The following is a 15,563-nucleotide window of genomic DNA, read 5'->3' on the forward strand; positions in this document are numbered from 1 at the left end:
GAAAGCATGAATACTGTGGACAAAGTGTCCCTGACGTCATCCATAGGTTTACAGAAGAGAAGGTGTGAAGCTCCAGAGGAAACATGGGCATGTTTGTTATGCTATTTGATGTAAGCAGACTTACAGGCTGACAGACAACTGATAAATCACACCAGACATGATTGTGTGTTACGATAGCTTCACTAATGGATGGTAAAATGTCTATTTCTTGCTAACTTCAAAAAAATCTAGGCGATATAATGTCTGACAAATGATGTTTACACACCTAACTCTGTGGTAAGTGACATAATTACTCCAACATGATTGTTTATGCTTCTCTAGTTTCAAACTTTCAGCCCATATTGAATGGGCTGTTAAATTGAATCTGCCTTTTAAATAGAGGAACTACAAAACACCTCACAGTTGTCATGAACAGGGAAAATATTTTCTGAGCCCAAAAAAGTTTGTGGTACCAGGCTGTAAGTATATCAATTTCATCTGTAAAGTTGGACATTTTAACTGGGGGAAAACAGTATTGGGACGTATAGTACATTTTACTCCTCTTGACAAGGGTGCCAATCATTATGGAGGTTGCTGTATATACTAACGTTAATGTTTACAAAGTATGGCTTCAAATATGAACCAAATAGAGACATGTTGGTTTAAAAACAGTCTTAATTTTGTAATCCTGTACAGTCTTGTGGAGTCTTGTAATGCACGCTGATTAATGGGGCACTACCACTGGGAAAAAAGTCAGGTATGGTCTGAAGATTCAAACATTTACCAACTATAATCAATTTATCACATACAACACATACACATAATTAAATTGGTTTAGGTTTTCATGCTACAGTACACAAAGCTCTATTGAGGTTTGGTTTGCTCTGAGGGTAAACTGAGAGCCACTGCTTCTTAGAAGCTAGCTGACTGATTGACCACTTGCAGCCTATTTAGTTGTGACACATTTGACATAGTCCATAGATAATGTGGAGCTACTGTATGGTTGTTACTCACCTGGCTGTTGTCTTTGCTTACTACTTTGTTGTGCTCGTGCATACAACACCACTTGCTGTATCAATTCCAACTGTTCCTCCAGACGTGGAAAATGGAAGTCTGTGCACTCCATGGACACAGTTGCGAAATCTGAAATCAAATCCAATGCAAAAAATGTGGGTAAAGGAGGTTAATGGCCTAACAAAATACCTTAGACAAGCTTTATACAGAATGTCTCAGAGAAATACAGCTGAGACACATGCTAGCTTATAGATAATTACCTCCGCCAAGGAGGTTATGTTTTCATCGGGGACCGGCGTCTGTCTGTCTGTCTGTCTGTCTGTCTGTCTGTCTGTCTGTCTGTCTGTCTGTCTGTCTGTTTTTTAGCAAGATAACTAAAAAAGTAATGGATGGATTTCAGGGAAGGTCAGAAATGACCCAAGGAAGAAACGATTACATTTTGGGAGTGATCCGTATCACCGTAGGGATTCTGCAGGCGTATGTTTTTTGCTTAGCGGTTTAATGGCATGGCATGGCCACGTGGTGGCGATCTGAATAGTTTTTTTTTTTTTTTATCCCACCACCACCTCTTCGGGGGACATCTTTTTTTTTTTTTTTTTTTTTTAGTTACAGCTTTTTTGTTTCAAGGGGGGTTCATACATCAAATAGGAAACAAAACAAAAAAACAAAAACAAAACAACAACAGCAACAACAAACTGTTGGACATATGGGACAGGCTGACACGAGACAGACAATAGACAAAACACAGCGATAGACAAGAGACAAGACACATTGACAGACGAGAGACAAAGACAGGAGACTAGGGACAAGAAGTGTTTGTGCAGTGCTTGGACAGGGTGGATATGTAATTACTGTTGGTGATGCTGTTGTTAATCAGAAGGGATATACGTGGTTACAGATTATGTTAGTTGGGTTTGGTAAAGGTTATAAATGGTTTCCATATTTCTTGAAGAGATCTGAATAGTTTAGGTTCAAATGTATGACAACCTTGGAAGAACAATACAGGCGGAGGTCTACGCTCTCTGAGTGCTTTTCTAGTTATATAGATGTGGCTGTACCATCAACAAACTGTAACCCTAATTCTGTGTAGCATTGGGACAAGAATAAAAAACTTTATACTCAATAAAAACTTTATACATCAATTAAATTGTTAAGGTTCACAAACCTCTCTTGATGCCGCTGTAGGAGTTAACTCTGTTATCTACCAACAGTACAAGGCCACAGAGTGAGGAGGAGTACAGAGAGAGGGCAGTCTGTAGTCGGCGCAATTTTACTCCACTGCTACCATGCCGACGGTGCTTACAGAGTTCCAGCACATCGCCCCGCACCAGACGTAAGTTATGCATGGTCTTCAGCTGAGCTCCTGATCACAAAGACAATAACACATCACATAGTATAACAATCAAAAATGCATAGTTCTGTCTTTGAGGGAAAGGACCCATTCCCATTCATATTTAAAGAGAAACTATGCAGGATTGGCAATTTCATCTCTGGTTTCGGTTTCGCTTTTCGTTTTCACTCGTTTAATGCTTGCATATTTCTCTGCAGAGCTTCCCCTATAGCTTTAGCGTGTGTATATTTATACATAGGCTGTATATATATATATATATATATATATATATATATATATAAATTGCAAGCGTGGTTCTTCTTGTTCCTTACACGTCTCACACTTCCAGATGTAAAAAAGGAGCGATCCCCTCCTGGACAAACTGCAAGGCTGCAATAGCCGATAGGGACACTGGGGGCGGGAGGAAATATTAGCCTACTGTTTTCGATACAACTGGTCAGTCAAGCAAAACAACGATTTCTAAGCGATTTTATGACTATGTTTAAAGGGATAATCCGGAGTGAAATGCACTTTAGATCAATTTTTCGGACTATTGGGAGTACATACGTTGAGTTGACACCAAAATCATGTCATTCGGATGTATTTTGAGAAAGTTCGAGTTCACCGTTTTTAGCCAAAACTCGTTAGCCTGTAAGTGACCGGGGCAGGTCCTTTCGCCACTACAAAACGCTATTTTTATACCTCTTCTACTGTTCCAAACAACGCTACACTTACGTGGTAGTGAGTAGAGGGTCCCTAAAGCCAAACCGAAGTATCCTCACGTCTTTATGTGGTCGGATAGAGAGTCCAGAATGAATTTAATCGAGTCAGTACCTTTCCGGAAATGTTAGTAAAGTGTTGTTGAAGCGTTGCGCAGCTGCCGCTGCGACATTTCCGGAAGGTACTGACTCGATTAAATTCATTCTGGACTCTTTAACAAGGTGTGCATTAACTTAAGTTATCTCCCTCAACAATGGAATTCTCTTCTCTGATTGGCTGATGGGGTGGCCATTAACTTCGTATAACCTGCTACCTTCAAAGTAGTTCCAATGTGTTGCATGTATCACACTTGAATATTAATTCGCCAAACTCGTTGCGAAGTTTAAATGAAGTGTCACGTTGCATCTAAGCTGAAATACAGACGTGCAGAACATAGTAGCATTGTAGCATATGACGGAGGTGGATTGTAGCTAGTTGGATGCCATGTAGGCTATAAAAGTAGCGATATTTCAAAGTTAACGTTCATCAGAATGCCCGCTTGACAACGAGAGAGATAGAACTAACGACTGGCTTTTGGCCATAGCAACCAGCCATTTAGAACTAACGACTGGCCTTTGGCCATAGCAACGATCCATTTAGAACTAGTAACGGCAGTTTTGTCCTGCAAGTAGAAAGTTGATATGTGGCGGAAAGTAGTTCCACAATCAAGACAGTTTTAGGAAATTAACACTACACAAGTGGCAACGGTGGAATAAATATACAGGTGATGAATACAAACGGGAGATAAGCGGGATAACGGCCTTCGAGGTCGACCGGTTCGATGGAAATAATGGCACGGCGGAGCTTCGCACGTCGCCGGAGTTCTAGACCTCCGCCATTATTTTCATCTAACCGGTCACCTCGTCGGCCATTATCCCTTTAAAAAATCCTGAATTTGACCCAGCGTGTATAGCTGGTCGACACAGCAGACCGTAGTGGGCGGTTGAGAACCTTGAAACCTTGATCATTGAATTCAAGTAGGAGGGAGCAGATCCAGTTAGTGTGAGCAGTGCTTGAAGTGGGAAAAAATAAGTGCAGGAACTCTGATTTTCTGACATTTGTGCGGTGAAAAAAAATCAAGTCTTTAGGATGTGTTGGTTCAAAAACTATTTCAATTTAATCATTCTTTCAAGCAATAACCTATAGGCCTAGGCTACTTTTTTCTAATTCACAAGTGGAATACTGAAAAACCATTAAAACAACATGAACCAGACCAGTGTGATAGCCTACTTGTAGGCCTAACAATAGACTGGGCTAAAGGCCCAAGAACCTTAAAGCAACATCAAAGAGTTTTTTGTACCTTAATATAATGTTTCCAAAATTATTTCAGCAGTTCATCAACTCATAACAGGGTGAACAGCACTTCTGCATTCCCTTTGCGGCCCTCTATCAGCTATAACCGCACTATAACTTTACCAGATCGGGTAGCGTACCTGTGGTTTGATGAAATGAGATATCAGAAACCACAAATTTGACTTGCTTTGATGTCGTATGATACATCATACCGTCATAAAATCATGCAACATGCTCTACCTTGTCTGTGGACATCATTATTTGGTGGATAAACAAATAGCGTGCGTGCAAAAGAGGAAAAGTGCTTTAGTGTTGAACCTTTTATTTGGGCTAAAGGCCCAGACGAAGAAAACTGTGAAATAGGTTGTAGCCTACTTGTTACATTAATTTAATTAACAATATAAACAACTGGCCAAGAACAGAGATTCAAGGTCAAAAGTCAGAACAAGAGAGTAAGTGTGACTGTAAGTGTTATTTCTATTGCTATTTTGGGTCCTGAAATGGCATATCAAGCATCTGCCATGGCTATATGACAAATGACAAAATGCAGACTTTTGATGTGATTTCAATTTGACATTCTATACGAATTCTATTGGAATCAGTAGGATCTCTGTTTATTTTGATATGTAGTTTGCCATAGGGCAGGTGCGAAAATTTGAGATATTTCACAGAGAAGAATGGGTATGACGCAGAACTGGATGTGACATTCATATTTGTATGCAATTGCAATTTTCAACACTAATTATCTCGCGAACCGTTCATCATAGAAATGAGCGGATAGCGCCATTGGAAAGGTCAAATTCTGCAGTTTCATTTGATATGCCTGTTATTTCTGTGCGAAACATTGCGCAGCAATATGACAGAAGAAAGGGTGCGACCGCGGCCGCATGGTGCGTCTCTCGAAGAAGGCAGAGAGGGCAGAGAGGCCGGCGGTCCAATGGTAATCTTCTCGCGGCTCGGCACCGGTCCGCGACCCATAGATCGGGAACTGTCGTGGCTCTTGGGGTAGTCTTTCATCGGTCTTCTGATATTTAAGCATTATCGCACGAGTGGGAGTGGTGTTGTTGGCCAATATCGCCACGGCTGTGGTTTGCCGCAGGCACGAAGCCGAAGACTGAGTGCCGTAGGTAACTACAGCCGTGGCGATATTGGCCAACAACACCACGACCACAAGTGCGATAATGCTTTTATACAACAGTTCCATTGCCAACAAAAAAAGATACCCGAGTGCATTTTTAGGAAGGATAATTATTATTTGCCATCGTTTTATTTAGCCCAGTTCCTCCGCTATGCGAAGTAGGCCTAGCTCAGAACGCTTGTGGTTGCTATGCAACTGCTAAGTCAAAGAACATGTAATGCCGTCTCTGGTTAAATCAAAGCGAAAAATCAACCGTCGCGGAGTGATTGTTAGCTGTGAAGAGTCACCAGTGGTGATATCGGTTAATATCACCACTGATAGAACACGTCTCGTCCAATCAGACATTGCTAAATCGTTCGACCGGACCTAACTGTTGTATAATATCTATTATCTCAGGCCATTGTCGCTGCGTCGGATCAGTTTCAGTAAGTACCGCAACGCAGAAAAAAGTGGCGGAACCCAAAAGACGAAAATACAGAAGTTCCGGAACTGCGTTCCGCTGCGTTCTGGCCCACTTCAAGCACTGAGTGTGAGAGTAAACTGAGAGATTTAAATTTAATTCTGGCCACTATAGGGAGCCAGTGGAGAGTAACTAAGAGAGGAGTCATATGTGTCCTCTTTGGCTGATTGAAGCGGCAGCATTCTGTAGCGATCTTAATACATTAAGCAGGTAGGCCAGCTTAGCTAACAGTGAATTATAATAGTCCAGCTTGAAGAGAACCATGGCCTGAACAAGAAGCTGTGTGGAATCTTGCGTCAGATAAGGTCTGATCTTCCTAATGTTGTAAGGAAGTGGTGTAGATAGAGATAAGCAGTGGCCCTAATACTGATCCCTGAGGCACTCCTGTAGTGAGGTCATAGGATTCATACAGTATGTTAAGTACATTGGTATGCTATTTAATTCAAGGAATAACAATGATACATTTCATTTAAAATCGCCATTCATGACACCCAAATTTAGAGCATATAGGCAAGTTACCTAAATTTCCCTTGAGATTAATTGTCTCTAGCTGTTGTAACTATGTTGTAAAACTGTTGTCATAGAAACAAGCAAAGCAATCCCATCTATTCACCTCAATCTGCCACGACCATTTTAGAATAATCTTTTCTGTCTTGTGCCTCTGTGCTCAATGTTCCAGTCGGCTAGTTCCGGCTAGTTTGCTTCGCTGGGATAACACGACAGAAGAAGATGGAGAGGATAACTTGGAAAGAAACAAAAATACAATCAGGAGGTCAGATGGCAAGATTGCATTTCGCCACCCAATTCTATTCACCTCTATGGAGTAGGTAGATGCTGTGTGGCGCCGGCCTCCCATATCGCATGGAGATATATTTTGAGTGGCCATTCTCAGCACAGTATGTCAATAACTGTCATAATGATTTCTTATAAAGTGCTTTCTTTATTTAAACCCAGTGTATTATCTGATTTTATACGACAGTTACGTCCAGTCGAACGATTTAGCAATATCTGATTAGACGAGACGGGTTCTATCAGTGGTGATATTAAGCAATCTGGTGACTCTTCACAGCTAATAGTCACTCCGCCAATGTATCCAGAGACGGTTGATTCTTTGTTTTGATTTAACCAGTTTTAGCAGTTGCATAGCAACCACACACATTCTGAGCTAGGCCTACTTCGCATAGCGGAGGAACTGGGCTAAAAAAAAACAATGGCAAATAATAAATTATCCTTCCTAGAAATGCACTCTGGTATCTTTTTTTGTTGGCAATGGAACTGTTGTATAAAAGCGTTGTCGCACTCGTGGTCGTGGTGTTGTTGGCCTATATCGCCACGGCTGTGGTTACCTATGGCACTCAGTCTTCGGCTTTGTGCCTACGGCGAACCACAGCCGTGGCAATATAGGCCAACAACACCACTCCCACTCGTGCTATAATGCTTAAATTTACTGTCTAAAATGCCAAATGTATTACAGAAAAGTCCTAACTTGCAAATCCCCCCATTTGCATGTGGAATAAGGTGAATATGGACACAGGACCTTGGTCACCTGACATTGTACGATTTATAGGAAAACCTTTTTCAGGTTAATTATTAATCAATTCAAACAGGAGGTTCAGCAGACACAACCATTTTTAGTTGCATGTGAAACTAGTTTACTTCTGTGTTGTGGAAAATCTGTTTCTCTGGTGCAATTTAAGTAACGACATTCAACATTTCACTGCACAGAGCACAACGAATATGATTTGAGCTTGATTCTGTTGAACTTGCACAGTGAGCATGCACAGTGTCCAGAGACATACCTAAGTGGATTGTAAAGCTTTCTTCCAGTTGCCTTTGCTCCTCAAATAGACAAGAGCCAGATTCAGGGGCGTCTGTTAATTGGCTGGTTTGTACCTTAATCTTTAAATGAAGTGTCACGTTGCATCTAAGCTGAAATACAGACGTGCAGAACATAGTAGCATTGTAGCATATGACGGAGGTGGATTGTAGCTAGTTGGATGCCATGTAGGCTATAAAAGTAGCGATATTTCAAAGTTAACGTTCATCAGAATGCCCGCTTGACAACGAGAGAGATAGAACTAACGACTGGCTTTTGGCCATAGCAACCAGCCATTTAGAACTAACGACTGGCCTTTGGCCATAGCAACGATCCATTTAGAACTAGTAACGGCAGTTTTGTCCTGCAAGTAGAAAGTTGATATGTGGCGGAAAGTAGTTCCACAATCAAGACAGTTTTAGCGATGTAAACGTTTACATTGTAATAGGAAATTAACACTACACAAGTGGCAACGGTGGAATAAATATACAGGTGATGAATACAAACGGGAGATAAGCGGGATAACGGCCTTCGAGGTCGACCGGTTCGATGGAAATAATGGCACGGCGGAGCTTCGCACGTCGCCGGAGTTCTAGACCTCCACCTAGCCATTATTTTCATCTAACCGGTCACCTCGTCGGCCATTATCCCTTTAAAAAATCCTGAATTTGACCCAGCGTGTATAGCTGGTCGACACAGCAGACCGTAGTGGGCGGTTGAGAACCTTGAAACCTTGATCATTGAATTCAAGTAGGAGGGAGCAGATCCAGTTAGTGTGAGCAGTGCTTGAAGTGGGAAAAAATAAGTGCAGGAACTCTGATTTTCTGACATTTGTGCGGTGAAAAAAAATCAAGTCTTTAGGATGTGTTGGTTCAAAAACTATTTCAATTTAATCATTCTTTCAAGCAATAACCTATAGGCCTAGGCTACTTTTTTCTAATTCACAAGTGGAATACTGAAAAACCATTAAAACAACATGAACCAGACCAGTGTGATAGCCTACTTGTAGGCCTAACAATAGACTGGGCTAAAGGCCCAAGAACCTTAAAGCAACATCAAAGAGTTTTTTGTACCTTAATATAATGTTTCCAAAATTATTTCAGCAGTTCATCAACTCATAACAGGGTGAACAGCACTTCTGCATTCCCTTTGCGGCCCTCTATCAGCTATAACCGCACTATAACTTTACCAGATCGGGTAGCGTACCTGTGGTTTGATGAAATGAGATATCAGAAACCACAAATTTGACTTGCTTTGATGTCGTATGATACATCATACCGTCATAAAATCATGCAACATGCTCTACCTTGTCTGTGGACATCATTATTTGGTGGATAAACAAATAGCGTGCGTGCAAAAGAGGAAAAGTGCTTTAGTGTTGAACCTTTTATTTGGGCTAAAGGCCCAGACGAAGAAAACTGTGAAATAGGTTGTAGCCTACTTGTTACATTAATTTAATTAACAATATAAACAACTGGCCAAGAACAGAGATTCAAGGTCAAAAGTCAGAACAAGAGAGTAAGTGTGACTGTAAGTGTTATTTCTATTGCTATTTTGGGTCCTGAAATGGCATATCAAGCATCTGCCATGGCTATATGACAAATGACAAAATGCAGACTTTTGATGTGATTTCAATTTGACATTCTATACGAATTCTATTGGAATCAGTAGGATCTCTGTTTATTTTGATATGTAGTTTGCCATAGGGCAGGTGCGAAAATTTGAGATATTTCACAGAGAAGAATGGGTATGACGCAGAACTGGATGTGACATTCATATTTGTATGCAATTGCAATTTTCAACACTAATTATCTCGCGAACCGTTCATCATAGAAATGAGCGGATAGCGCCATTGGAAAGGTCAAATTCTGCAGTTTCATTTGATATGCCTGTTATTTCTGTGCGAAACATTGCGCAGCAATATGACAGAAGAAAGGGTGCGACCGCGGCCGCATGGTGCGTCTCTCGAAGAAGGCAGAGAGGGCAGAGAGGCCGGCGGTCCAATGGTAATCTTCTCGCGGCTCGGCACCGGTCCGCGACCCATAGATCGGGAACTGTCGTGGCTCTTGGGGTAGTCTTTCATCGGTCTTCTGATATTTAAGCATTATCGCACGAGTGGGAGTGGTGTTGTTGGCCAATATCGCCACGGCTGTGGTTTGCCGCAGGCACGAAGCCGAAGACTGAGTGCCGTAGGTAACTACAGCCGTGGCGATATTGGCCAACAACACCACGACCACAAGTGCGATAATGCTTTTATACAACAGTTCCATTGCCAACAAAAAAAGATACCCGAGTGCATTTTTAGGAAGGATAATTATTATTTGCCATCGTTTTATTTAGCCCAGTTCCTCCGCTATGCGAAGTAGGCCTAGCTCAGAACGCTTGTGGTTGCTATGCAACTGCTAAGTCAAAGAACATGTAATGCCGTCTCTGGTTAAATCAAAGCGAAAAATCAACCGTCGCGGAGTGATTGTTAGCTGTGAAGAGTCACCAGTGGTGATATCGGTTAATATCACCACTGATAGAACACGTCTCGTCCAATCAGACATTGCTAAATCGTTCGACCGGACCTAACTGTTGTATAATATCTATTATCTCAGGCCATTGTCGCTGCGTCGGATCAGTTTCAGTAAGTACCGCAACGCAGAAAAAAGTGGCGGAACCCAAAAGACGAAAATACAGAAGTTCCGGAACTGCGTTCCGCTGCGTTCTGGCCCACTTCAAGCACTGAGTGTGAGAGTAAACTGAGAGATTTAAATTTAATTCTGGCCACTATAGGGAGCCAGTGGAGAGTAACTAAGAGAGGAGTCATATGTGTCCTCTTTGGCTGATTGAAGCGGCAGCATTCTGTAGCGATCTTAATACATTAAGCAGGTAGGCCAGCTTAGCTAACAGTGAATTATAATAGTCCAGCTTGAAGAGAACCATGGCCTGAACAAGAAGCTGTGTGGAATCTTGCGTCAGATAAGGTCTGATCTTCCTAATGTTGTAAGGAAGTGGTGTAGATAGAGATAAGCAGTGGCCCTAATACTGATCCCTGAGGCACTCCTGTAGTGAGGTCATAGGATTCATACAGTATGTTAAGTACATTGGTATGCTATTTAATTCAAGGAATAACAATGATACATTTCATTTAAAATCGCCATTCATGACACCCAAATTTAGAGCATATAGGCAAGTTACCTAAATTTCCCTTGAGATTAATTGTCTCTAGCTGTTGTAACTATGTTGTAAAACTGTTGTCATAGAAACAAGCAAAGCAATCCCATCTATTCACCTCAATCTGCCACGACCATTTTAGAATAATCTTTTCTGTCTTGTGCCTCTGTGCTCAATGTTCCAGTCGGCTAGTTCCGGCTAGTTTGCTTCGCTGGGATAACACGACAGAAGAAGATGGAGAGGATAACTTGGAAAGAAACAAAAATACAATCAGGAGGTCAGATGGCAAGATTGCATTTCGCCACCCAATTCTATTCACCTCTATGGAGTAGGTAGATGCTGTGTGGCGCCGGCCTCCCATATCGCATGGAGATATATTTTGAGTGGCCATTCTCAGCACAGTATGTCAATAACTGTCATAATGATTTCTTATAAAGTGCTTTCTTTATTTAAACCCAGTGTATTATCTGATTTTATACGACAGTTACGTCCAGTCGAACGATTTAGCAATATCTGATTAGACGAGACGGGTTCTATCAGTGGTGATATTAAGCAATCTGGTGACTCTTCACAGCTAATAGTCACTCCGCCAATGTATCCAGAGACGGTTGATTCTTTGTTTTGATTTAACCAGTTTTAGCAGTTGCATAGCAACCACACACATTCTGAGCTAGGCCTACTTCGCATAGCGGAGGAACTGGGCTAAAAAAAAACAATGGCAAATAATAAATTATCCTTCCTAGAAATGCACTCTGGTATCTTTTTTTGTTGGCAATGGAACTGTTGTATAAAAGCGTTGTCGCACTCGTGGTCGTGGTGTTGTTGGCCTATATCGCCACGGCTGTGGTTACCTATGGCACTCAGTCTTCGGCTTTGTGCCTACGGCGAACCACAGCCGTGGCAATATAGGCCAACAACACCACTCCCACTCGTGCTATAATGCTTAAATTTACTGTCTAAAATGCCAAATGTATTACAGAAAAGTCCTAACTTGCAAATCCCCCCATTTGCATGTGGAATAAGGTGAATATGGACACAGGACCTTGGTCACCTGACATTGTACGATTTATAGGAAAACCTTTTTCAGGTTAATTATTAATCAATTCAAACAGGAGGTTCAGCAGACACAACCATTTTTAGTTGCATGTGAAACTAGTTTACTTCTGTGTTGTGGAAAATCTGTTTCTCTGGTGCAATTTAAGTAACGACATTCAACATTTCACTGCACAGAGCACAACGAATATGATTTGAGCTTGATTCTGTTGAACTTGCACAGTGAGCATGCACAGTGTCCAGAGACATACCTAAGTGGATTGTAAAGCTTTCTTCCAGTTGCCTTTGCTCCTCAAATAGACAAGAGCCAGATTCAGGGGCGTCTGTTAATTGGCTGGTTTGTACCTTAATCTCCTCACTGAAAAAAAGAGAATTTTAAAGGATCTACATTACTTTTTAAACGTATAGCACAACACAAAATGTGTAACAGACCTGCCAACCTGGAAGAATTTTTTTTTTGAGTAGCACCTTGAGGAAAAATTCATGTCTGCCTTTTCTCATGCAGCCAAAAACACACATTGCCATACACGCAGGATACAGTTTGGATAGTGACTCGTCTTTAATATTAGATATCTATCTACAGAAAATTTGATGTATAATGTTGACAATGTGTTTTAGGTCAGGGATAATGTATAATGTATGTAACACTGGTCGCAAAGTGGAGGGGTCTTGTTTCGCCCTGAAGGTACTTATTTTCCCGATAATGACCTGCGTTCTATACTAGAGCTGGTTCGGTTAGTCGACATAGTCGACGTATTCGACTTAAGAAATTAGTCGATGTGAATAATTTGCGTTGATGCGTCACCGTTTTTTTTGCTTGGCAACGTTTTACTAGCTGTCTTCACTTTCAATGAAATTCCATTGCTATGCGGAGTGATATGAAAGACCTGAATTAGAAGCACAAACTCCATTGTCATTGACAGCGGTCATTATTCTTTATTTTTAAAGAAATAATGACTGGTAGAACTAGAACTTTGGGAAATCCCATTCAAGTCAAAGGAGCGTTGCATTGTGAAGGGCCATATAATAAGTACGGGATAATGGATGACACGCCGTGCGGTTATTCAAAGTTAATGCACGTTCTAGACGGTGATACGGCCCGACGGTGATACGGCCCGACTAGAAAAGTGCATTAACTTTGAATAACCGTACGGCGTGAAGTCCATTATCCCGCTTATTCCACTGTTGCCACTTACGTTGTGTTCGTTTCTGGTGCTAATGTATTTGTTTTAATCGCTAGAACGGTATTGTTTGTAGAACTACTTTTCCCAGACACATTTCAACTAATTTCTCAAACTGCGGTTACTAGTTCTAAATGGATGGTTGCTATGGCCAAAAGCCAGTCGTTAGTTCTAATCTCCCGTTGTCAAGCTGGCATATCCCAGGAGTCTGATGAACGTTAACTTTGAAAGATTGCTATTTTTCTTAGCCTACTGCCACCTAAACTAGCTAAATGACACCTCTGTCATATGCTAAACGTTACTATGATCTGAACGTCTGTATTTTACTGCTTGTATGTAACGTGACAGTGCATTTAAACTTCACAACGAGTTTGGCGAATTAATATTCAAGTGTGATACGGCCAACAAATTGGAACTACTTCATAGCCGTGCGTATATCTAAATTTGCACCCCCTTATAGAACGCAGGACAATGGGGAATTCAACCAAGCAGTGGAATAAAGTCTAATAATCCTCCTGACCTATGAAAACACCTTCAGTATGTTGATGGAGACTGATGTGGATGTTGTCCATTTTCTTATGTGGTCTCTATTCTGTGGCTGTGCTGTAGTGGTAGAATAAGGGGTGAGTAAACTATGAATTCTGCGATCACGGTAAAGTGGACTGCGCCATGCATTATCACATTTTCAAAAAAGGCATGCAAAATGTGTTTGATGATGATGGTGGAGGTTAGAGTGTTGATGAGTGTGCATATTGTGAATGTGGATAATAAACTGTGATTTTGTAATGTTAAAAGTTGCAATTGGTGAATGAACTTGCTTTTAGCCTCCACTACAACCCTGTCTCTATTCAATCATGTCTGGTCTATTATTACCTTTTAAATCCATTATTAATCGATATTACTTTTGTAAAGAGATACATCCATTCCACCATGTTATGCCAGCATATTTAAAGAGACCCTATGCAACTTTCTGCAGGAGACGATCGCTCTTTTTACATCTGGAAGTCTGAGACGAAGAACCACGCTTGCAATTTATATATTTAAATATAGCCTATACATGTATAAATATACACACTAAAGCTGTCGGGGAAGCTCTGCAGAGAAAATGCAAGCATAAAACGAGCGAAAACGAAACCGAAAACGAGTGGGAGAACGAAAACGAAAACGAAATCGCCAATCCTGCATAGTTCCTCTTTAATTCGTCTCAATACAGGCTACAGTTGACCTGGGTGCCAGGTATTTCATTGCCTTAGATTTCGCTATCGCTTCATAAATCAAATTTACTTACTTTCAAGACATTGACAGTGCAATAATTTTTTTTTTTTTTTTTTTTAACAGAAAACAATGTTAAGACATTTGTGAAGAGGTTGATGGTTCAGGATGGAATTTGAGCATGACGACGTCAGGTTAGACTACAGTAGATAACAGATCGTTTTTTGTTGTTGTTGTTGTTGTTTTTAAAATATATATATATTCAATGTTAAATTATTACCTGCTGAGTCTTTCTACCATTTGTGAGACTGTAATGATTACATTATCCCAAATAAAGCGATGACTGCGCAATTTTCTCCTAGAAACCTATGATTAGCACGAGAACACATAATGCTCCAAAGAAAAAAAAATATTGGAACACATCACTGAGCATCTAAAACTATCTAGCCTTGGTCCACTTTGAGACTCGTAGTTATGACTGCATTTGACAAAAGGTCGGCACTCCCTGATCAGTTTTTAGGTATGAAAACTTTAACCATCAGTAACACATGGAAAATATAATGCTAACTGAAATAACTGGTGAACCAGTGATAACCGTCCAAGACAACATCAAACTATTAGGCCTGGTTGAATTAACAATCACACTCAGTGGAGAATTTTTTGTTTTGTAAAACGCCTGAAGGGGGAACGTACAATTTATGAGTCAACACTGGCTAAACTCACCTCATCAAGACATTCATTCAATCCACCATTGGCTGAAGAAAAAAATGCATAAAGGGAGGCCACTATGCTTTGCCTTTCATTCTCATTTCTCACTTTCTTTCCGCATTCGAAATGGATTTGCGGGAGATTCTAATTAGCGTATTGTACCATTACTTTGATGTGAAAATGAGTGGTTGCTACTCAAAATGAGTACAGGTTGGCAGGTCTGAATTGTAATAATGCACTTAAAAAGTAAGAGGGTATTACTTAATTTCACTGTTGTTAGGGTTTTTCAGATCATGATGGAGTCTGATCACCCACTCCTGGTATTCATGTTTTTGAATGCCTGTAACCTGCTTTAATTCAGTGGCCCACTTACTCTCCAGTACCTGATCATAATCAAAGTAGAGAGAACACTGCTACAGTTTTCAACGGCAGATAACAATGAATGATAACAGTCCTTTGTT

At 40.8% G+C, this 15,563-nt stretch overlaps 1 protein-coding gene across 1 annotated transcript in view; it reads right to left on the reverse strand.

The window, feature by feature from the left end:
• The window catches only part of ferry3 (FERRY endosomal RAB5 effector complex subunit 3), a 41,991-nt gene that overhangs the window by 21,329 nt on the left and 5,099 nt on the right, over positions 1-15,563 (reverse strand). The window contains exons 6-9 of the mRNA XM_062547152.1: positions 15,364-15,485; positions 12,253-12,359; positions 2,159-2,356; positions 994-1,122 (exon numbers count right to left, since the gene is read on the reverse strand). Coding sequence (XP_062403136.1) covers positions 994-1,122; positions 2,159-2,356; positions 12,253-12,359; positions 15,364-15,485 — 556 coding nt within the window. The remainder of the gene's footprint in view (positions 1-993; positions 1,123-2,158; positions 2,357-12,252; positions 12,360-15,363; positions 15,486-15,563) is intronic.

Source organism: Sardina pilchardus, chromosome 10 (assembly GCF_963854185.1).
Source record: "Sardina pilchardus chromosome 10, fSarPil1.1, whole genome shotgun sequence".
NCBI classification, from domain to species: Eukaryota; Metazoa; Chordata; class Actinopteri; order Clupeiformes; family Clupeidae; genus Sardina; species Sardina pilchardus.